This window comes from Brachypodium distachyon, chromosome 5 (genome assembly GCF_000005505.3).
Source record: "Brachypodium distachyon strain Bd21 chromosome 5, Brachypodium_distachyon_v3.0, whole genome shotgun sequence".
In the NCBI taxonomy this organism is placed as follows: domain Eukaryota; kingdom Viridiplantae; phylum Streptophyta; class Magnoliopsida; order Poales; family Poaceae; genus Brachypodium; species Brachypodium distachyon.
Genome location: NC_016135.3, coordinates 2,829,259 through 2,853,537, shown reverse-complemented (window position 1 = coordinate 2,853,537; position 24,279 = coordinate 2,829,259). Strand labels below are relative to the sequence as shown.

The following is a 24,279-nucleotide window of genomic DNA, read 5'->3' as shown; positions in this document are numbered from 1 at the left end:
CCCGAGCACAAAGGGGTCGATGCCAGACTTGGATGTGAGCATTTCCTTTCCCAAGCGCAGCGACTGCGCGGCGCGCGTTGCGGGGTGCCCAGCAACTGCACTTCCGGCGATGCACGTTGCGGGAAGCCCGGCAACTGCATGCCCCGTGCCGGAACGGCCCGGCAACGGGTTAACGTTTTCGTGGCTCCAACAGCCCCGCTGCTCAGAACCAAGAATGGAAAGACACCTTTGTGCACTTAAAGCAGGAGACAGAATAGGGAAGAACACTTGAATAAATAGTGCAAACTCAAAGCTTAGGTGAGAAACACTTATCTTTATTCACAATAACTAGTGGTTTACACGCGGGGGCTGCCCGGCTACACTAGTTCGAGAGGTATGCATCGGCGGCATCACGTGAGTGTCGGGCTCCGCCGCTTCACGGGTAGAACTTGCGCAAGTGCTCAATATTCCAACTATTGGGCACCGGCAAGCCGTCTTCGGTTTCCAACCGGACAGCCCCCGGCCTGGTCACCTGCACTACCCGGAAGGGGCCCTCCCATTTCGGAGTCAACTTGTTCCCGGCCTTCGTTCCTTGTATCCGGCACAGGACAAGGTCTCCGTTCTCGAGCCCCCGAGGTCGGACCCGCCTGTCGTGATAACGATGGAGTCCCTGCTGGTAGCGCGCAGCTCGCACAGCAGCCCAGCATCGAAGCTCTTCGATGAAGTTTAGATCGTTGACCCTTTGCTCGTGTTGGCTGGTGTGGCCGTACGCACGTACTCGGGGAGATCCGTGCTTGAGCTCGAGGGGCAGCACCGCTTCTGCCCCGTAGACAAGGGCGAAAGGAGTTTCGCCCGTTGCCCGACTAGGTGTGGTCCGGATGGACCCCAGCACGGGTTGGAGTTCTTCGACCCAGTGTTTCCCGTGGCCTTTGAGCTTGTCAAAGGGTCTCGTCTTGAGCCCCCGCAGCACCTCTGCGTTGGCTCGCTCCGCCTACCCGTTACTCCTCGGGTGAGCAACGGACGCAAAGCGCAGCTTCGTGCCCATGCCTTCGCAATAGGCTTGAAACGCCGCGGTCGTGAACTGCGTGCCGTTGTCAGTGATGATGCTGTTAGGCACACAAACCGGCACACAATGCCTCTAAAGAACTTAATGGCCGCCTAGGCGGTCACCTTCCGCACTGGTTCCACCTCCACCCACTTGGAGAACTTGTCGATGGCCACGAACAAATATTCGTAACTGCCAACCGCCCTCGGTAGCTTGCCGACGATGTTGAGCCCCCAGACCGAGAATGGCCATGAGGACGGGATGACATGTAGGGCTGCGCTGGCTGGTTGCTCTTTTTCGAATGGAACTGGCACGCTTCGCACGTCCTCACCAACTGCTCCGCATCAGCCAGGGCCATGGGCCAGTAGAAGCCATGCCGGAATGCCTTGCTGGCTAAAGCCCGGGAAGCCACATGGTGCGAACATGTGCCCCGGTGTATGTCCTCCAACAATGCGCGCCCTTCATCCTGTGGGACGCAGATAAGCTTGATACCGTTCACACGCCTGCGGTAGAGGTTCCCATCCACCACAGTGTACATCTTGGCTTGCCGTGCTACCCGCTCCGCGGCGACGTCGTCTTCCGGGAGAGCTTCCTCTTTCAAGTAGCGGGTGATTTCTCTCGCCCAGGGGGGAATCTCCTTGCCAAGGCATGCCGCTACTTGAGCGGCATGGACCCCTGCTACCGCAGGGGTTCTTTCGGTTGCCGGAGGGGCGTCCTCGGCAGTCGGCTGGGGGGCGACTGAAGGCGCCACTTGCTTCTGGCAGAATACCCCCGCCAGAGGCTTCGGGCGCTCTGCCGCCATCTTGGCCAACTCGTCAGCAGCGAAGTTATCCTTCCGCTTGAGATGCTCGAAGCGCAAACCTTTGAACTTCCGTTTTAGCTTGCGGACCTCCTCCATGTACGGCGCCATTTGAGTACAGTCGTAGTCCTTGTTCACCTGGTTGATCACGAGCTGGGAATCGCCGCGAACAAGGAGGCGCTTAATGTCGAGGGCAACCGCCGCACGCAACCCGGCGAGCAGGCCCTCATACTCCGCCGTGTTGTTGGTGGAGTTAGCGAAGTCGAGTTGGACAGCGAACCTCAACTGGTCCCCTGTCGGTGACTCGATGACGACTCCAGCGCCTGCTCCTTGAAGGCTGAACACACCGTCAAAGTAGAGGACCCAGTGGTCCTCGTCCAGCTTGCCGGGCAGGCTGGTCTCCGACTCACTTTCTTCTACGCCCGTGGACGTCCATTCCACTACGAAGTCCGCCAGGGCCATGCTCTTAATGCTTTTAGAGTTGGCGTAGTGGAGGTCGAACTCCGACAACTCCATCCTCCATTCGGCCACTCTCCCAGTGGCTTCACGGTTGGTGGGGGCTCGCTCAAGGCAAAACCCTGACACCACCATGACGCGGTGCGCCTGAAAGTAGTGGTGCAGCTTGCGGGATGCAAGGAGAATCCCCAGAAGAAGCTTCTGCACTTGCGGGTACCTTGTCCGCGCGTCGCGCAGCACCGTACTAACGAAGTATACCGGGTGCTGCACCAACCGCTTCCGCGGCGCCAAACTCGCCGGCTCGGGGGTTGTTCCCGGGTCCGGGGCGGTTGCCGGGGGCTGCTCAGCCCCCTGCCCTACAGCCCCAGCCCCCGGGACGTCCTCCTCCCTTTCGGCGACGAGCACCGAGCTGACCACCTGGTCAGTTGCCGCTAGGTAGAGTAGCAGCGGCTCGCCCGGCTTGGGGGCGACGAGGACGGGCGGCGACCTCAAGTACTGCTTGAGTTCCTGGAACGCCGCCTCGGCCTCAGGAGTCCAATCGACTGGACCCTTCTTCTTCATTACCCTGAAGAAAGGCAGGGCACGTTCGCCCAGCCTGGAGATGAAACACCCCAGCATGGCGACACAGCCGTTGAGGCGCTGGACGTCCTTCACCTTGCGGGGGGCCACCATCTTCTCGATGACTTCTATCTTGGTCGGGTTAGCCTGTATACCCCTGTGTGAAACCAAGAAGCCCAGAAGCTGTCCGAAGTTAACACCAAAGGTGCACTTGCCGGGGTTCAGCTTGAGCTTGATCCTGCGGAGGTTATCGAACGTCTCCCGCAGGTCATCAATCAGCGAGTCCCCTCGCTTCGATTTGATGACGATGTCGTCCATGTAGGCCTCCGCATTGCGGCCTAGCTGGGGCCCCAAACATTCGCGCAGGGCGCGCTGAAATGTGGATCCCGCGTTTTTCAACCCGAAAGGCATGCATGTGTAACAATAGCAGCCAACCGGGGTGATAAACGCTGTCTTTTCCTCATCCTCGACCGCCATCTTGATTTGATGGTAGCCGGAAAAAGCATCCAGAAAACTCAGCAAGTCAGAACCAGCGGTAGAATCAACTATTTGATCGATACGGGGTATAGGGAAGGGATCCTTGGGGCATGCGCGATTAAGATCAGTGAAATCTACACACATGCGAAGCTTATTCCCTGCTTTAGGCACTACTACAGGGTTAGCCAGCCAAGTGGGGAATAGAACTTCCCTGATTGCCCCGGCAACCTTGAGCTTGTCCACCTCTTGCTTCATGAAATCTTTACGCTCTTGTGCTTGCCGCCGGACCTTTTGCTTGACGGGGTGCGCATCCGGGCGCACCGCAAGCCGATGCTCAATCACCTCCCTGGGGACTCCGGGAAGGTCCGACGGTTCCCAAGCGAACACATCGGCATTTTGCCAGAGGAAGGTGATGAGGGCGCCTTCCTATTCGGCAGTAAGGTTCGCACCGACGGTAACGGTGCGCTCCTTGTCGCCGGCTTGGAGGGGCAGCTTCTTCACCTTGGCGGCCTCCTCCCGGAGCCCCTGCCCCTTGTCGGGGCGCGAGCTCGAGCCTGCGCATCCCCCGGCAAGCTCTCACGGGCAGAACGGGCCTTCTTCGTTGCCGGGGATCGCCCGGCAAGCTGTCGTCCCCGACTGCATCCTCATCGCCGGCGTCCGCGGCGGCAGCGGCCCGGACGACCTCGCCCACGCACCAGGCCACGTCCTTGAGGTCACACCGGATGGAGAGGACTCCATAGACGGACGGTATCTTCATCACGCCATAGGCGCAATGCGTGGCCGCCATAAACTTGATCAGCGCTGGCCAACCAAGGATCCCGTTGTAGGGCAACGGGGTATGCGCCACGTCAAACACTATGTGCTCGGTCCTGAACGCTTCCCGGGACCCGAAGGTAACCGGCAGCGTGATGCGTCCCAGCGGGCGCACGATCCCGGGGTTCACCCCCCGAAACGGATCGGTGGGCTTCATCTGCTCCATCGGCAGCTGGAGCTTTTCCACCAGCCTGGCGGACAGGAGGTTAAACCCCGCTCCATTGTCCACCAACACCTTGGTCACCGTCATATTGCTAATGATCAGCGAGACGACGAAGGGTATTATCCCTGATCCCTGCTGGGTGATCGTCGGTGCTGAAGGTGATCGGCACGTGCGACCACCTCAGCGGCTGTTGCGGCTCCGCATCCAGCAACAGCGCGCACATGTCGCGGGTGAGGTGCTTCAGAGCGGCATGGGATGGGAGAACGTAAGCTCCCCCATGGATGTAAACTGCCCTGTCGCGTCCCCGGAGGGGGGGGGGCGTTCCCGACCAGCGCGGGGCTAACCGAGCCCTCCTTGGGGTTCATCCCGGCCCGCACCGCCGCCGGCCGGCCTCGGCCCCGCTCTGGGGTCGTTCGGGCAGTCTCGGGAGAGATGTCCGATGTCGCCGCAGTTGAAGCAGGCGCCGGCGGCGCGGCACTCCTCATGGCGCTGCTCCCGCCGCTGCTTGATCCCCTGCAGAACGCGGCAGTTCTGCGCGTCGTGGGTGGAGTTCCTGTGGATGGGGCAGCGGGGCGTGTCGCCCTGCGTCCCGCCAGACCGACCGCCCGACGAGGCCTTCTTCGCGGGCCTCGCAGCAGGAGCCCCCGAGTCCGCAGCGAGGACTTGCTTCCCATTGTGCTTGCGGGAACCCTTCTTCTGCGAGCCCTCGCCAGGGCTCGCGGCAGCCTTGGCTGCCAGCTCGGGCGCTAGGCGCCCTTCCTCAGCCATGGCGCATTTGTGCTCAGCTTCTTGCGCATCTTGGGATCACGGACGTTGATGGCGAAGGTGTTAATGATGGCGGCCGCCTCCGCCTCTGGGATGGAATAGGAGAGGTTAGAGAAGCGGTTGACGAAGGCCCGCAATGTCTCTCCCGGTTTCTGCACAATAGTGTGCAGCTCCGCCATGGTTCTCGGGCGCTTATAGCCGCCCTGGAATGCACTCACGAACTGCTCGCGCAGGTCCGCCCAAGTGGCGATGGACCCGGCGGGCAGGTTGAGCAACCAGGTTCGCGCTGATCCTTTCAGGACCATCGGGAACCAGTTTGCCCTGACCTTGTCGTCGGCGCCAATGGCATGCATGCCCAACGTGTAGGTCAGGAGGAAATCCTTGGGTTGGCGGTCCCGTCGTACGTACCGAGCGCGGGCGCTCGAAACTTGTGGGGCCACGTCACCCGCCGCAGCTCGCGTGTAAACGTGGTGCAGCCGTCCTCGGGGCCCATGGGAGCATCTTCCTGCTCCTGCGGCCATTGACGCTCTACCTCGCGCCTGCGCCAGCGCTCCAAGCGCTGACGCAAATCTTCCTGCTGGCGGGCATTCAAGATGCCACGCGCGTCACCCCCTGGAACGGTGGGTGATGAATTTGAGGACCCCTCCGGGCCCCCGTCCCCTTGGCCTCCCTGCGGAGGGGGAGGGTTCTCCCCCTGTCGTGAGGCGGGTGGCGCGTCTCCGCGCTCCGGGTTCTGCCCGTGGCCGGAGCCTACCAGGACGCCCTCGCCTTGCGGCTGCTGGGCGGCCAGGGTGAGAAGCGCTTCCAACTCCTCGCCCCACGTCTCATGCGCTGGCGTGCCCTGCTGCGGCTCGTACTGCACCATGACGCGCGCGGCGATGATGGCTTCCGCCGGGGTTCGTATGGGGGGCAGCTGGCCCCGAACGGCTGCTTCCCGCTCTGGCCCCAGATGCCTCCGAGTGCGCAGGGGGCGAACCCCCAGGGGTTGTGTGCTCCTGGTGCCATTGCCGCGAGGCATCCTCGGCCCTCGACTCAACTCGCTGGCCGGCGCGGGCGGCACCATGCCCGCGCGCGCGACTGGCCCCAGCACTGGGGGCAGCCGGTCCCCTCGGCCGATTATCTGCAGACGGCCGAGGAGGCGGGGGAGGCAGCTGTGGTTGCTGCACTCTCGAGGGCTCGGAATTCTCCTGAGCCCCCGACTCGGGCCGCAGGTCGTGCGACCGCGTGTGTGCCGCCGGGGCTTCACGCGCATCTATCCGTGGGTCCCCAGCCCGCTTGGGGGGCATGGCGACCAGTCCCGTCGGCGGGGAAAGCGAGGCCGACGTCGATGCTGCCGCCGTCGCTGGCGGTTACCAAGGGGCTCTACTCCCGCGCCCCCTACAAGCGCACCGGATGTCGTCGCAAGGTGCTCCGACACCGGGGGCGTGCGGCCACGGCCCCCTTTTTGGTTCGGTAGGAGCGTCGGGGTTCGCCCCGGCGATCGCCGACGCGGCCGAAGGGCCCCTGCAGGACCGGTGAGATGATGTGCTAGAGGTGCGTGTTAGACCAAGAACAAGGACACGCACGTTTTTACCCAGGTTGGGCCACCCGGAGGTGTAAAACCCTACGTCCTGCTTGTCTGAGCTAGTATTAATTAAGAATCGGGTGTTTACAGGTTGCCGGACAAGTTCCCGGGCTTTCTCTCACTGGCTAGGTACTCCTTCTACTCTTTGCTGATGCTGGGAGTTAACTGTGAGCATCGTCGAACTCAACCCCACTGTCTACTGGAGCCAACTACTCTTTTTTTTTTGCCGAGCCCAACACTTTGGCCGTTGGCGAGGGTCCTCCTTTTATGCTCATGGGGATGCCACAGGTGCCACGATGCATGGGCTGCAAGTGTCGGGCGGGGAGGCATACAACTCCCCCCGGTGAGCTGGTGGCACGCATGGATGCCACCTCGGCCGCTAGGGGTCTAAACCTCTAGTATAGGGTTGGACAGCCACTGTTCCTTTGATCGAACGGGTAACAACCTGTCGGTCGGCTCATTTACTGAGCCGTGCGGCTTACTCCTTGCCCTGGTGGGACCGCGCATCCCGCGCCCGCAACGCGTCCTCGCGGCGCTGTTGATCTGGTTGCTGGGCCCCGCGCCTGAGGCGGGGGCATGCGCCCGGGAACCCCCTGCCCCGGCAAGTCGACCCCGGGAAGCGCCCGGGCCCGGCGCCCCCGAGAACCCCCCCCCCCCCCCCCGGGAAGCAACTTCCCGGGAGGTGCCCAGGCGGGATTATTCCCCGAAGCCCCGCTAGACCCTGGGCTGGGAGCTTGCCGGGCTGCTCATAGACGCTCCCCGGGATGGGACCTTCCCGGGGACTCGGGAACGGGGCCCACGCGTCGCGCAGCGGTGGTACCCCGGGTGCCACTGGTGCGACAGTTGCCATGACCATTTGAGAGCATCGTTGGAATATTTGAATCAAGTAGAAATAATTTCCGACATTTATTTAAATGTTAAAGAAAGGACATAATATGACTTTCCCAAGTATATGGTTGGAAAACATATCTAATGATTCACCTATGTTTCTCTCGATATTTGCTTTGTCGTGTTCATCTTGTTTTCGAGAGGAAACTATCAAATATTCGAGAAGAGGATAACGTGAGATCCTCATGTGCAAATATTATTCCAACATTTATTCCGTCTTTGAGAGTGGGATAACGTGACTTCCCAAATATATATATATATGTTTGGAAACATCTGCGATGGTTTACATGATTTTTGATTTGGTGTTATAAAGTTATTTGGGAATTTAGTGAACCATGTAATTAATATGAGATTTTATTTGGAGTTCAACCCAATGGGGTATTTATCCAAGAAAGGGTTTTAGTGCAAAGTATGCCAATCCAATATTTTGTTGGAGTTTAAACTAATTTATGTAATAAAGGTTTCATAATAGATTTCAAAACCTATTTTATGTATTACTTATAAAGCCCTAATGACATTTATACAAGCAAAAGTATTTTTACTTATTTTATTTTGAAATGATTCAAGTCCCAAAAGTTCACACTTTGGAGGATTTGAATTTAAAAATTTTCTGAAATTTATTTGGACTTATTTGGAGTTAGGAATCAAAATTTATTAATAAAAACATAAATAAAAAAACAAAAAAAAAACAGAATGAACCGACCCAACTGGGCCGGCCCATCTCCACCGAGCGCCCCAACCAGCGAGCACGAGCTCGTGATCTTCTTCCTCCTCTGCACGTAAGGAAACCCCTCCTTCCATATTTTCTTTCTTCGATTTCTTTCCATCCCGCGCGTCTCTCTCCGAAAGGAAACCACCCCATCAATCCTCACCATCCCAAATACATACATTTATATATATATGTGTTTGGAAACATTTGTGATGGTTTACATGATTTTTGATTTGGTGTTATAAAGTTATTTGGGAATTTAGTGAACCATGTAATTAATATGAGATTTCATTTGGAGTTCAACCCAATGGGGTATTTATCCAAGAGAGGGTTTTAGTGCAAAGTATGCCAACCCAATATTTTGTTGGAGTTTAAACTAATTTATGTAACAAAGGTTTCATAATAGATTTCAAAACCTATTTTATGTATTATTTATAAAGCCCTAATGACATTTATACAAGCAAAAGTATTTTTACTTATTTTATTTTAAAAGAATTCAAGTCCCAAAAGTTCACACTTTGGAGGATTTGAATTTACAAATTTTCTGAAATTTATTTGGACTTATTTGGAGTTAGGAATCAAAATTTATTAATAAAAACATAAATAAAAAAATCAAAAAAAAGAGAATGAACCGACCCAACTGGGCCGGCCCATCTCCACCGAGCGCCCCAGCCAGCGAGCACGAGCTCGTGCTCTTCTTCCTCCTCTGCACGTAAGGAAACCCCTCCTTCCATATTTTCTTTCTTCAATTTCTTTCCTTTCCGCGCGTCTCTCTCCGAAAGGAAACCACCCCATCAATCTTCACCATCCCAAATATATATATAGATATGTGTATATATATATATGTATATGTATATATATATATATATGTATATGTATATATATATATATATATATAGAAACATCTGCGATGGTTTACATGATTTTTGATTTGGTCTTATAAAGTTATTTGGGAATTTAGTGAACCATGTAATTAATATGAGATTTTATTTCGAGTTCAACCCAATGGGGTATTTATCCAAGAAAGGGTTTTAGTGCAAAGTATGCCAACCCAATATTTTGTTGGAGTTTAAACTAATTTATGTAACAAAGGTTTCATAATAGATTTCAAAACTTATTTTATGTATTACTTATAGAGCCCTAATGACATTTACACAAGCAAAAGTATTTTTACTTATTTTATTTTGGAAGGATTCAAGTCCCAAAAGTTCACACTTTGGAGGATTTGAATTTACAAATTTTCTAAAGTTTATTTGGACTTATTTGGAGTTAAGAATCAAAATTTATTAATAAAAACATAAACAAAAAAACGAAAAGAAAAAAAAGAGAATGAACCGACCCAACTGGGCCAGCCCTTCTCCACCGAGCGCCCCAGCCAGCGAGCACGAGCTCGTGCTCTTCTTCCTCGTCTGCACGTAAGGAAACCCCTCCTTCCATATTTTCTTTCTTTGATTTCTTTCCTTCCCGCGCGTCTTTCTCCGAAAAGAAACCACCCCATCAATCTTCACCATCCCGGGAACCCATCGAGGCAACCAATTTGAAGTTTCCTCTCATTATCGCAGTTTCCAAAAGAGGCACTCCGAATGTTGGCCGTCGACATCCCGCGTCCGATCTCCCTCCTCGGCCACTATAAAAGGATTCCACGCGCGTCACTTTGAGCCTTTGTCTCTTCTCTCCCATTCCCATCTAGAAAGTTTGGCCTCAAAACCTCTGTACAGCCAGCTACGTCGACGTCTTCCTCCGCCGGTCACCGCCACCATTGTTGCCGGTGAGATCACCCTAAACATCCGTTCTTTGATTCTTTTCACCGGTAGACTCATGTGACCCTTACCTACCTTTTTGACAAGGTTTCGTGACCTCTTGACGCCGTTGGCCGTGCCGTCCTCGACCCCATGACAAAGCCGTGCCCGGAGCTCCACCCGCCGCCGTCCGGAGACGCCCTCGACCCCGAAAGCTGCGTCACGATGTCCGCCTTGACGTCTTCCACGGCCCCATCGAACCCTACGTCGACATCATTGCCGTCCTCCTTCAACTCCGGCGAACTCCGTGTCTTTTCCGGTAAGCAACTTTTCAGCCGCAGCAGTTTTGATTAGCCATGTTTAGAAGCCCATATCTTTTGATCTGTGTATCATTTTTGCCCGAATCTTTCTGTAGTAGTTAGAGAAAGTCCTCCACTATAGGTCATATCAGTTTGTATACCGTATCCAAGAGCTTCTGTGGTGCATCTTCGTTTGAAATTGTTATCCACAGCACATTGTTTCTGGATTAGCCACCTTTCGAAATTCATGTAGGTTGTTCCATTGATCCGTTTGGTTCCAAACCTTCTGTAGATCATCAATCAGATCATGTTCTACACATTAGGTTAATTCTTTCACAACTTAGGATTCATCTACAGAGGTGCATCTTCAATCAAAAGTCGTATCTGTTAACACTGTCACATCAGTTAGCTGTCTTCCGGAGCCTATATCTTTTGAGCCATTACTTCAAATTAGATGATTCTTTCTGTCATGTCAAGCTCAAATCCAAATCTAAATCCTAGACCTATTTTAGAACATTTCCAAGTTCATCCACACTAGTGCATCATCATTGCAGAACAGTACCTTCAGCAGTGTCCCACACTTTAGTTACGGAAACTTTGTTATGGATTAGCCTTTTTTGGAAGCCTGTATATCTTGACTCACAACTCCTATTTAGGTTAAACCAGTGGCTTTTGAAAGCATGTTAGATCTAGTTTAATTCATCCCATTGGCCCTCTGTCTTTTGAAGCCATTTCCACCAGTAACTTTTCAATTGGAATTAGTACCTTTAGTCTGCCAGTTTCTGACTAGCCATCTTTGCAAGCCAGTAGCTAATTCTTTGTAGATCCTTTTGGGATGGGACTTGTTGGGTTAGCTATTACAATCTTAATAGAATACAGTAGTATACTTTTCATCCCATGTTCTTCCATTTAGCACCATTTTCCAAACAGGCAAAATATGTAAGTTATAACAGTTCCTATAGATTTAAATTCCAGACTTGGCCACACTAGTCCATGCCCATACATGTTGATCTGTTAACACTGTCTTATTGATTAGCAATGTTCCAAAGCCCATACATGTTGATCCATATTTTCAAACCAGTTCATTCTTTCTGTTGTGACTAGAGTACAGTAAACTCTAATTTCTGGACCACTTTGTACACCTTCCAAAGTTATTCTACAGTAGCCCATGACCCCTAGAAAATTGTATCCTTTAACAGCCAATGACTTCACCGTTTCAACTCCGATAGAACCCAAACCTTGTTCCTACCTCTTAGATCTATGCCTAGGACAGCCTAACAGTAGTTAGATACTGTTTAATTTAAACTTCGTATATTGCTTTGGTTCTTTATTTGGAGTTATGATTTGGAGTTCTCGAATAGTTATTTATTATTGCTTTTCGTTCTTCGCGATAGATTATACGGAGTGCGGTAACTGTGAGTATCAAAAAGAAGAAGAATACAAAGACACTAATCAGGCAAATTCACTTTGACCATCAACCCATTATTTTATTATGCATTAGATTTTATTAATTGCATTGTTAGGATTATTATTGTATCTATGCTAGCTATGATCTGTACTAGTAGTATAGGATAGCTTTGCCATGTCCTCACCACCAATCGCCATCGTGGTAGAAAAATGCTATGCTATGATAATATACGAGGGTGGTATTATTACAATGTGATATTATTGAATTACAATATGGTTTTCCTAGTGTATGGCAAAACAAGTAATTCAATGAACCGTCCTGGGTGGGCTGCTTTGAGGAATTGGAGATGTATGCGACGTCAGGTCCATTCCTATGAGTCGTCTCGCCATTTCTATGGGAGCGCCTGCGTTGCAACTGAGGAATGCCACCCGGGGTAACCAGAGACTGGACTAGTTTCCTGTTTAGTAGCTTCCAGTACAACCACATGGTATTATAGGCTCTGCCAGGATGGATGTAAGAAATATGAACCTGGATCCAAGGTGACATTGGTATGTAGCAGTGTAGTTTGGAACGCGTCCCTCAGGTGGTTTGGGGGATTATGTTCTGAAAATTCATGTAATCGATGCCGTTGCTACTCTACCCTGAGGACAGCAAGGGATTAACACGTCGATTTCTTGTGGGTAAAGTGTACCACCTCTCGAGAGTGTCAAACTAAGTAATTAGTCGTGTCCCCGATTATGGACAATTATGAGCAACTAGATATTGGGGCTGTAAGGAAGGTCTCACTCATTCCAATTTCTTAATAAAATGAATGGATTGAACTGGGTAGGAGCATTGATGTATCTACTCAATGTGCCTAGGTTAATAGGAGCATGGGTGTTTCTACTCCTTGTCCAATAGAATCAACACTATTTTATTAAAAATGATATGATTGAACAATGATGCTTTTGTGCAAATAGCCAAACCCCACCTAGCCAATACTGCATGTACTTGATAGGATCTGTTATAATCAACACTATTTTATTAAAAATGATATGATTGAACAATGATGCATTTGTGCAAATAGCCAAACCCCACCTAGCCAATACTGCATGTACTTGATAAGATCTGCCAATACTGCATGTTCTTCCCCAAGGTGGCTTCGCGCGTCCCTTGTCACCCAGCGAGGAGGAGGTGGCTTTGACGCCTTACTTCCAACTTGGGGAAGAACTGGCGGCCCAGCTGTCAGCTCAGCTGGGGAGCATGGCATCTGAGGGAGGAGCGGCTCCACCATTGCCGACTCCTGCGCCGAGCTAGGAGGTGGGCCCCGCATGAGGCTTAGACTTCTTTAGGTTTTCGCCTGTCCTCTTTGTATTTTCCCATTTTTTTGTATCGTTCTTGCTCGAATGCGAGCAATATTAATAAAGAAACATCCTTGTTTCTCTGCGCTGATATGAGTCGGACTCCTTGCTTTTAGTTAAGACTCGTGTCTTTGAATCCTTTCCGGGACTGAAAAAGGGAGTACTTCTCTTTTGCAGCGGCAGAAAGAGCCCACAACTTCGACAATCGAGGTAGACACGGAGAGGGTTGTGACACCTGAGCCGAATATCGCGAGAGCCGCGATCTCGGCTGAGATGCTCCCTCCGGAAACCACGGAGTCGACGGCTCCAAAGGAGGTTCCTTCCCTGGACAAGACTCGAAGCGAACTCAACTCGAGTTCTGAAGCGATCCACCCCCCCTCCTTATAGGGTTCAATCTCTGTGCTTACAGTGCTAGTCCCTAGATCGACTCGCTAGCACACACAGTTTCAAGATTTAATATCAAGATACAAAGGTCAAAAGTATATTACATCGCATTGATCCACAATTTAATAGTAACTTACATATTGCATAACCTCATGATTTACCTCAAGAGAAAATAAAATCTTGCAGCGGAAGGCAGAAGATACAGGAGTCCCATAACAACTCCACAGTCGAAACATGTTGGAATGTAAACTCGCAACCCTAACAATTCGTACCCACTCTTCACCTGGTTCACCTGCAACATTTAAACGTTGCAGCCACTAGGGGGTCAATACATTGAATGTATTGGCAAGTTCACCAAAGGGTTATAGCAGACCTAACAAGTATATGCAGTATTTGGCAAGGAGGGGTTTGGCTATTTGCATAAAAGCATCATAGTTCAATCCTATCATTTTTAAACAAATAGTTTTAAATTCTATTGGACACGGGGTAGAAACACGCATGCTCCTATTAGCCTAGGCACATTGAGTAGATACATTAATGCTCCTACCCAGTTCAATCCATTCATTTTAGTAAGAAATTGGAATGAGTGAGACCTTCCTTACAGCCCCAATATCTAGTTGCTCATATTGTCCGTAACCGGAGACACGGCTAAGTACTTAGTTTGACACTCTCGAGAGGTTGTACACATTCCCCACAAAAATCGACGTGTTAATCCCTTGCTGTCCTCAAGGTAGAGTAGCAACGGCATCGATCACATGAATTTTCAGACCATAATCACCCAAACTACCTGAGGGACGCGCCCCCACCTACACTGCTATATACCGATGTCACCTCGGATCCAGGTTCATATTTCTTACATCCATCCTGGCAGAGCCCATAATACCATGTGGTTGTACTGGAAGCTACTAAACAAGAAACTAGTCCAGTCTCTGGTTACCCCGGGTGGCATTCCTCAGTTGCAACGCAGGCGCTCCCATAGAAATGGCGAGACGAATCATAGAAATGGACCCATAGAAATGGACCTGACGTCGCATACATCTCCAATTCCTCAAAGCAGCCCACCCAGGACGGTTCATTGAATTACTTGTTTTGCCATACACTAGGAAAACCATATTGTAATTCAATAGTATCACTTTGTAATAATACCACCCTCGTATATTATCATAGCATAGCATTTTAATACTACGATGGCAATTGGTGATGAGGACTGGGCAAGGGTATCCTATACTACTATGAGAAATCATAGCTAGCATAGATACAATAATAATCCTAACAATGTAATTAATAAAATCTAGTGCATAATAAAATAAAAGGATGATGGTCAAACTGAACTTGCCTTGATAGCAGTTGGTATTCAAGCACTCTTCACAATCACACAGTTCGCTTACCGAGAAAACTAGTCAAATACAAACATTGCATACATAAACACACCACACAATCAAAAGTAAAAATTTATATGCCATGATGTAATGCATAACATGTGACAAGATTTGGTTTATTTTATTTGGATGATCGACTGATCCTCAGCATTGGTAATTAAAATTAATGCATTAGGTTTAAAAACAAAAAGCAAAAGCTAGGGTTTAAACCCTAAAATAAGGTTTTATTGGCATCAGCCATTTAATTTAATTCAAAATATTTATTTCGCTGTCCCAATGGACAGAGGATAACAAAACAAATTTTTGGGCACTGGTTTCAATTAAAAAGGACTTCTAAATAATTAGTTATGAATTAAATGGCATTAAACCCTATTCTGTAAATTGACTGTTATTCAAATATTGAAATTTAAATTTAAACAGTGCCAAAAGATTCTACAGGTTGAGAGCTTTCCAAAAAGGTAAGATTTGTCAAATTTGGCCATACGGTTTAAAAGTTATGATCATTTGAAGTTACAGGGGCTTTTCTGCAAAACTGCCATTTAATTAAACCGGAATTTATGTTTTTCATTTTATTAGAGGACAGGTGGCGCTTCCTGATTGGACGGTACCAGTTCGCGATTAAAATAAAAGAGAACCATCGGATCTAACTTAAATAGATCGGACGGCCCAGATCGCGTACCGGTTCGGAATTAAAACGATCTAATCCTGACCGAGGGATTGCAAAGTGAACAATAATTGTATGATAATATGAGTGTAGTATGACAGCATTATTTAGAGGTGGATGACAAAATAAACAAGGAAGAATAATATGCATTAGTGGATTGATGTCATGATATTTTGTGTAAAAGAATAAAATAATAAATACGACATGTAGGAGTAAGAAGTAAAAGTAATAAATAAGACAGGCAGGGATAAGAAGTAAAAATAATAAATAAGACAGGTAGGGATAAGAAGTAAAAATAATAAATAAGACAGGTAGGGATAAGAAGTAAGAATGCTTAACACTAAGGTCTGGTCTTATCCTAATACATGCTAGGGTCACGTTCCTACAGGCAACACAATGCTCTGATACCATCTGAAGCGATGATCCTTGTTGGGCAATGCGGTATGCTACGCTAGCACAAAATAAAAATTTCTACTGCTTCCGTCCGGATCAATGCTGTAGATAATGGATCACGAGATTACCACTAGACGCGCAGACCCGTAGCGGAAGTAGAGTTGATGTAGCGCGTCGATGCCGAGTAGTCGAACAGCCTGCTCCTCCTCGCCGATCCCACGAACAGTTCGTCCAAGCGCCGCAGGTGCAGCGCCTCCGAGGTATCCACACGTACAGGGAGGACCTCCATGCGACAGACTGCTAGATCCGATCGCAAGGCTTTGGGCGTGGAGGCGTGACGGCCGAGTCTAACTCGCGTCTGGACTGGTGTAACCCTAATCGGGTACGCCTCCTCCACTTATATAGACCTCCCTGGTGGGCTTCAACACTTGAGGCCCGTTAGGAGTCTAAGCCCGATACGAGTTGGATCCGATCCAATTCGGTCCTATCCCCTTAAGCGTGCGACCCTACAGGTTCATGGTCAGACGGACACGACTACGAGTTCGGACTGCGGGTCCGAGTAACACCTTACTCGTCCACTGGCACCGACTCAAGTCGATAGTTGGTAGCGGCGCCTAGCAGCACGTGCCAACTCCCGAGTAACCACAAGGTATATTGACGAACCATACAATGTGTCATATGCAACATTCCTTTTGCCTCACGATGTGTGTGTCGAGCTCAAGGCGAGTGCTTGTCATCCTTGTGGATAGCTCGACTCTCTTCTCGTTCCTGTCATACAGATTCCGGAACGGGTTAACACTTAACCCAAGTCGCATGGCCATGCTTTCCGAATCTGATCACTCGAGAGGGCCCAGAGATATCTCTCCGAACAGGAGGGGCAAATCCCATCTTGATTAACCATGGCTCGCAGCATGCTTCTCAGCAAACCCGAAAACTACCTTTATAACCACCTAGTTTGCGGAGTAGCGTTTGGCAACCCCTAAGTAGGCCGATTCACATCCCAAGCTCATGCGATGACCTCAGGTCTAGGACTGGCATATACATCGTACTTGAGACTAACAAATGACAATCATGTCATTGTGTCTCAGTGCGGGTCTGTCCGACTCAACAATCTCATTGTCGAGTCCATGCTATCAGTCGGCAACAACTTGCCCTATGACTTGTGAAACGTAGTCATCATACTGATTCACATTGTTAGTCTAGGTTATGTGTCTGCATAACCTCAATGACCAGGGACCATTAGAACAACATCATAGAATACATAGTCTCACAGACAAATCACGTATTTATTGATACATATTAGTGATGATGTTCAAGGACAATAACAATAACTCATGAATACATAGGAAATAACATCATCACATGATTGCCTCTAGGGCATATCTCCAACAGTCTCCCACTTGCACTACAGTCAATCATCCAAGTATCGCATACCCATGGCTCGTGTGTGCGCCTCATGCTTTGGCTGCGGGAGAGGCTTTGTCAACGGATCAGCAATATTGAGATCCGTGTGTACCTTGCATATCTTAGCGTCACCTCTCTCCACGAATTCCACTATGAGATGGTAACGCCTGAGTATGTGTTTGGATTTTTGGTGATGTCGTGGTTCTTTGGCTTGTGCGATAGCACCACTGTTGTCACAGTAGAGGTCCATGGGATTGGACGCGCCCTGAACCACTCCAAGCTCAAAAACAAACTTTCTGATCCAAACGCCTTCTTTCGCGGCTTCTGAAGCCGCGATATACTCAGCTTCTGTTGTAGAGTCGGCCACCGTTTCTTGCTTAGAGCTCTTCCAGCTCACCGCACCTCCGTTCAAGACAAACACGTATCCAGATTGTGATCGATAATCGTCCTTGTCGGTTTGGAAACTAGCATCGGTGTAACCCTTTACAACGAGCTCATCCTCACCACCGTAAACCAAAAACATATCCTTAGTCCTTCTCAAGTACTTAAGGATATTCTTCAGCGCTGTCCAGTGACTCTCACCGGGGTCAGCCTGATACCTGCTCGTAACACTTAGAGCATAGGAAACGTCCGGTCGAGTACATAACATGGCGTACATGATGGATCCGACCGCCGAAGCATACGGAATCGCAGTCATCCGACTTCGCTCATCAGAAGTCGAAGGTCTCTGAGTCTTGCTTAGACTTATACCATGCGACATGGGCAAGAACCCTTTCTTTGCCTCATTCATGTTGAACCTCTTCAACACTTTGTCAACATATGTACTCTGGCTTAAACCAATAAGCCTCCTTGATCTATCTCTATAGATCCTGATTCCCAAAATATAAGCCGCTTCTCCCAAGTCCTTCATTGAAAAACTTTTCTTCAATGAGTCCTTGGCGGCTTCTAGCATCGGAATGTCATTTCCAATCAATAATATGTCTCACATGTAAGATTAGAAATACGACTGAGTTTGCACTAAACTTCTTGTATACACAAGGTTCTTCTTCATTTATTATGAAGCCAAACCCTTTGACTACTTCATCAAAACGAATGTTCTAGCTCCGAGATGCTTGCTTCAATCCATAGATGGATTTCTGAAGTTTGCATATTTTTCCAGCATTCTTTGGATCGACAAAACCCTCGGGCTGTATCATATACACGTCCTCGGTTAAATTTCCGTTAAGGAAAGCCGTTTTGACATCCATTTGCCATATCTTGTAATCGAAATATGCAGCAATAGCTAGAATGATCCGAACTGATTTAAGCATCGCTACCGGCAAGAAAGTCTCGTCGTAGTCAACTCCTTGAACTTGTCGAAAACCCTTTGCGACAAGTCAAGCTTTATGGATTTGAACATTTCCATCCATATTAGTTTTCCTTTTAAATATCCATTTGCACTCGATGGTTTTTACACCCTCTGGCGGATCTACCAAGTTCCAAACTTGGTTTTCATCCATGGACTTTAATTCGGATCTCATGGCCTCAAGCCATAACTCGGACTCTGGACCCACCATCGCTTTTGCATAATTAGTCGGCTCGTCATTGTCTAACAACAACACATTGCGTACATTACGCAGTCTTTCCGACCTTCGTGGATATGGTGCTGTAGTGGCCGTGGGTACGACGACTGGCTCAGTCACTCGGACAGCACCTCTCGAGTTATCCCCTAGTGGCTCATCTCGAACTTCTTCGAGTTGCACTGACCTCCCACTTGCCTCCCGACTGAGAAACTCTTTCTCAAGGAAGACACCGTTTCGAGCGACAAACACTTTGCCCTCTGCCCGGTTGTAGAAGTAATATCCTAAGGTTTCCCTTGGATATCCCACGAATATGCACTTGTCTGATTTGGGAGTGAGCTTGTCTGACTGAAGTCGTTTGACAAATACATCACAACCCCAAATCTTTAGAAAAGACAAACTGGGACGCTTTCCAGTCCATATCTCATATGGTGTCTTATCTACGGACTTTGATGGTACTCTGTTTAGTGTGAACGCTGCGGTTTCTAGAGCATAACCCCAAAATGACAAGGGAAGATCTGACTGACTCATCATTGACCGAACCATGTCCAACAAGGTCCGGTTCCGCCTTTCCGACACACCGTTTCTCTGTGGTGTACCCGGCGGTGTGAGCTGTGGAACAATTCCACAACTCTTCAGATGATCGTCGAACTCGTGACTCAAGTACTCGCCTCCACGATCAGATCGTAGAAGCTTTATTTTCTTGCCACGTTGGTTCTCTACTTCATTCTGGAACTCCTTAAACTTTTCAAAGGTTTCCGACTTATGTTTCATTAAGTAGACATATCCATATCTACTCAAATCATCAGTGAATGTTATGAAGTATTGATAACCTCCTCTAGCTGTCGTGCTCATTGGCCCACACACATCAGTATGTATGAGTTCCAACAAGTCGGTCACCCTCGCAACTCTTTGCAAAAGGCGACTTGGTCATCTTGCCTAGTAGACAAGACCCGCATGTCTCGAATGATTCATAGTCAAACGAAGTTAAAAGTCCATCTCCATGGAGCTTCTTCATGCGTTTGTCACTTATGTGACCCAAACGACAATGCCAAAAATAGGTTTGATTCAGATCGTTAGGCTTGCGCCTCTTGACATTAATGTTATAGACAGATTCTCCTCCAAGATTAAGGATGAATAACCCGTTCATAACAGGTGCAAAGCCGTAAAACATATCCTTCAAATAAAAAGAACAACCATTGCCCTTAATATTGAATTCATAACCATGACTCAACAACTTTGAGACAGATATAACCATGACTCAACAACTTTGAGACAAATATAATGTTTCGACTTAAAGTAGGAACATAATTACAATTATTTAATTCCATAACAAATCCAAAAGGTCAATGAAGTTGCATAGTCCCGGTGGCCAACGCTGCAACTCTTGCTTTATTGCCAACCCTTATGTCAACCTCTCCACTTGCAACGCTCCTAGTCCTTGCCAGCCCCTGCATCGAGGTTCAAATGTGAACAACCGATCCCGTATCCAATACCCAAGAGCTGTTAGGTGCATCAGCAAGATAAATGTCTATAACACATACAACAACCGTACCTGAAGTAGAAGTCACACTTCCACCCTTCTTTGCCACGTGGGCCTGGTACTTGCTGCAGTTCCTCTTCCAATGACCGGTGCCTTTGCAGAAAAAGCACACGGTCTCTGAGTCTGGTCCAGCCTTAGGCGCAGCAGGGGCAGGGGTCGGGATCACATCCTTAGCCTTTCCCTTCTTTGCCTTCTTCTTAGCCCAAGAATTCTTCTTGAACTTTGGCTTTCCCTGTACCAACAACACTTGCTTGGTATTTTTCTTGATACCCTCCTCTGCTGTTTTAAGCATCCCATGCAATTCAGTGACTTTCTTTTCCATGCCATGCATATGGTAGTTCTGAACGAACTGCGCATAGCTCGGCGGAAGAGATGCCAGAATTGTATCCGTGGCCAACTCTTGGCTCAGCGGAAAGCCCAGCTTCTCCAAGCTTTGCGTGTAACCAACCAACTTGATTACATGCAGGCTCAAGGGTTCGCCTTCTTTCAGCTTAGTCTCCAGGAAGGACCTCCAGACATTAAATCTTCCGGTCCTAGCCTGAGTCTGAAACATGCCTTTGAGAGTCTCGATCATATCGAAAGCCTCAACATTCTCAAACTGCTGCTGCAGTTCGGGCTCCATATAGGCAAGCATCAGACAGCTGATCTCAATCGACTCATCACATGAGCGTTGATAGGCGTTTCTAACAGCAGCAGTGGCATTATCAGCCAGCTCCTCTGGAAGTGGGTTCTCTATGACATGTCCTTTCTTATCGTGCCTGAGAACGATTCTCAGGTTCCGATACCAGTTGGTGAAGTTAGTTTCATTTAGTTTATCTTTCTCAAGAACAGATCTCAAAGCAAAACTGGATAATTGAGGTGGTGCCATTGATCTACAACAGAAAATGCAAAAACACTAAGACAAGTATTCATGAAGAGTAATTCATATTAAACACTTTAATAGAAATATACTCCCACCAAAATCAACATCCCTCCATTGATCATTAGTGATTCAAGATCCAAGATCAACCAATCGTCTAGTGAGCTTTAGCATCACTGCTAGCCGATTGAATCACTCGGTAGGCAACTCTTGCCAATCGTATCTCTATACGACTCTTGTTAGTCGGTAGACAACACTTGCCCCGGCTCCGACTCATTTCACCCCGAGGCCCAAAACCGTTTTGGTAGCCCCGTCAAGTTAACCAAAGTTTCGCATGTAAGTGTCTGACACGAACATCACCAACGACAAGGAAAAATGGTGATACCCCAATTTCATGAGCCGATCACCAAATGTACTTGTCTTGTGGTGTTGCAGCTATTGGGGAGGTAAATAAACTTGACATTCTTTGAGGGATCATTCTACTCTAACACAATAACATGCATAGGAGTAAACAAAGCAATAACCATCACAGATAATCAAATTAACATGTGAAATAGTATGGCTCTGTTCTTCATGGTGATCTCCATCTCCATGAACCTGTGCATCAAGCCGCCATGGTGCTCACGTCCTCCAATTCATACTAAATGACTACATCTAGTATCTAGCAAAGAATTTACATGGAGAATGACATCAAATGTCGACACGCAGGTCGTTATACAATTATAAAGACAACACCTTGGCTCTAGCCTGGCTGACAAACTCATGACACGCAGGTCATGCAAATATTACACACATGCATCACATACATATGAGCCATACTATTTACATCAATCCTGCAAAAACAAGTTAAGCGTAGAAACCTATTCTACCGAATTGATGTGAACTCGCAACGACAACTAAGGCGCTACGAAAAGATAGCACGGCGGTCCCTCGCGGGTGCGGGCAGCGCCCGTTAGAAATTTTTCAGATCCAATCCGAAATTTCCTTCATGGAATTCTTTTCCGATTTGATCAATCGCATTGATCTCGTGAATCGTATCCGGATTTATGTTTCACTGTCTGCTCCGATGGCTGAAATCCGACCGGTAGGAGTATGTTGTGTCACGACCGTCTACATCACGATTATAAGAATCGAATATCCATGATCCCCGAGTACAATCGATCCAACCGATTGAGTACAAAACCGATCTAACACTTAGATCGACCACCAAGATAGCAATAGATCACATCTACTCCTAACCGCATAACACGTATGCACGTAATCCGAATCCAAAACAGACAGCATCTGCTCTGATACCACTGTTGCGGAACGCGGTATGCTACGCTAGCACAAAATAAAAATTTCTACCGCTTCCACCCGGATCAATGCTATAGATAATGGATCACGAGATTACCACTAGACGCGTAGACCCGTAGCGGAAGTAGAGTCGATGTAGCGCGTCGATGCCGAGTAGTCGAACAGCCTGCTCCTCCTCGCCGATCCCACGAACAGTTCATCCAAGCGCCGCAGGTGCAGCGCCTCCGAGGTATCCACACGTACAGGGAGGAACTCCGTGCGGCGGACTGCTAGATTCGATCGTAAGGCTTTGGGCGTGGAGGCATGACGGCCGAGTCTAACTCGCATTTGGACTGGTGTAACCCTAACCGGGTACGCCTCCTCCACTTATATAGACCTCCCTGGTGGGCTTCAACACTTGAGGCCCGTTAGGAGTCTAAGCCCGATACGAGTTCAATCCGATCCAATTCGGTCCCATCCCCTTAAGCGTGCGACCCTACAGGTTCACGGTCAGACGGACACGACTACGAGCTCGGACTGTGGGTCCGAGTAACACCTTACTCGTCCACTGGCACCGACTCAAGTCGATAGTTGGTAACGGCGCCTTGCAGCACGTGCCAACTCTCGAGTAATCACAAGGTATATTGACGAACCATACAATGTGTCATATGCAACATTCATTTTGCCTCACGATATGTGTGTCGAGCTCAAGGCGAGTGCTTGTCATCCTTGTGGATAGCTCGACTCTCTTCTCGTTCCTGTGATACAGATTCCGGAACGGGTTAACACTTAACCCAAGTCGCATGGCCATGCTTTCCGAATCTGATCACTCGAGAGGGCGCAGAAATATCTCTCCGAACAGGAGGGGCAAATCCCATCTTGATTAACCATGACTCGCAGCATGCTTCTCAGCAAATCCGAAAGCTACCTTTATAACCACCCAGTTACGGAGTAGCGTTTGGCAACCCCTAAGTAGGCCGATTCACATCTCAAGCTCATGCGATGACCTCAGGTCTAGGACTGGCATATACATCGTACTTGAGACTAACAAATGACAATCATGTCATTGTGTCTCAGTGCGGGTCTGTCCGACTCAACAATCTCATTGTCGAGTCCATGCTATCAGTCGGCAACAACTTGCCCTATGACTTGTGAAACATAGTCATCATACTGATTCACATTGCTAGTGTAGGTTATGTGTCCGCATAACCTCAATGACCAGGGACCATTAGAACAACATCATAGAATACATAGTCTCACAAACAAATCACGTATTTATTGATACATATTATTGATGATGTTCAAGGACAATAACAATAACTCATGAATACATAGGAAATAACATCATCACATGATTGCCTCTAGAGCATATCTTCAACAGTCTCCCACTTGCACTAGAGTCAATCATCCAAGTATCGCATACCCATGGCTCGTGTGTGCGCCTCATGCTTTGGCTGCGGGAGAGATTTTGTCAACGGATCAGCAATATTGAGATCCGTGTGTACCTTGCATATCTTAACGTCACCTCTCTCCACGAATTCTCTATGAGACGGTAACGGATCAACAACATTTATTCCGTCGTGAGAGTGGGATAACGTGACTTTCCAAATATATATATATATATATATATATATATATATATATTTAAATTCTATTCTACATCTGGGTGTAGAATAAATTATTCTGCACCTGGTCCGTCGACCGAGCCGAACCAGACCCCTGACTCCACCGCAATTGAACCTAAACCTGACGTAATTCTCTGGACCACGACGTAACTTTCCTTTTACAACGACGGTTTTCTCCTCAAACTAAGCCCA

At 48.6% G+C, this 24,279-nt stretch overlaps 1 protein-coding gene across 1 annotated transcript in view; it reads right to left on the bottom strand.

Annotated features, from left to right (window-relative positions):
- Positions 1 to 21,196, bottom strand: part of LOC112269292 — a 40,728-nt gene extending 19,532 nt beyond the window's left edge. The window contains exon 1 of the mRNA XM_024455726.1: positions 20,567 to 21,196. Coding sequence (XP_024311494.1) covers positions 20,567 to 21,196 — 630 coding nt within the window. The remainder of the gene's footprint in view (positions 1 to 20,566) is intronic.
- Between the last annotated feature and the right edge of the window lie 3,083 nt (positions 21,197 to 24,279).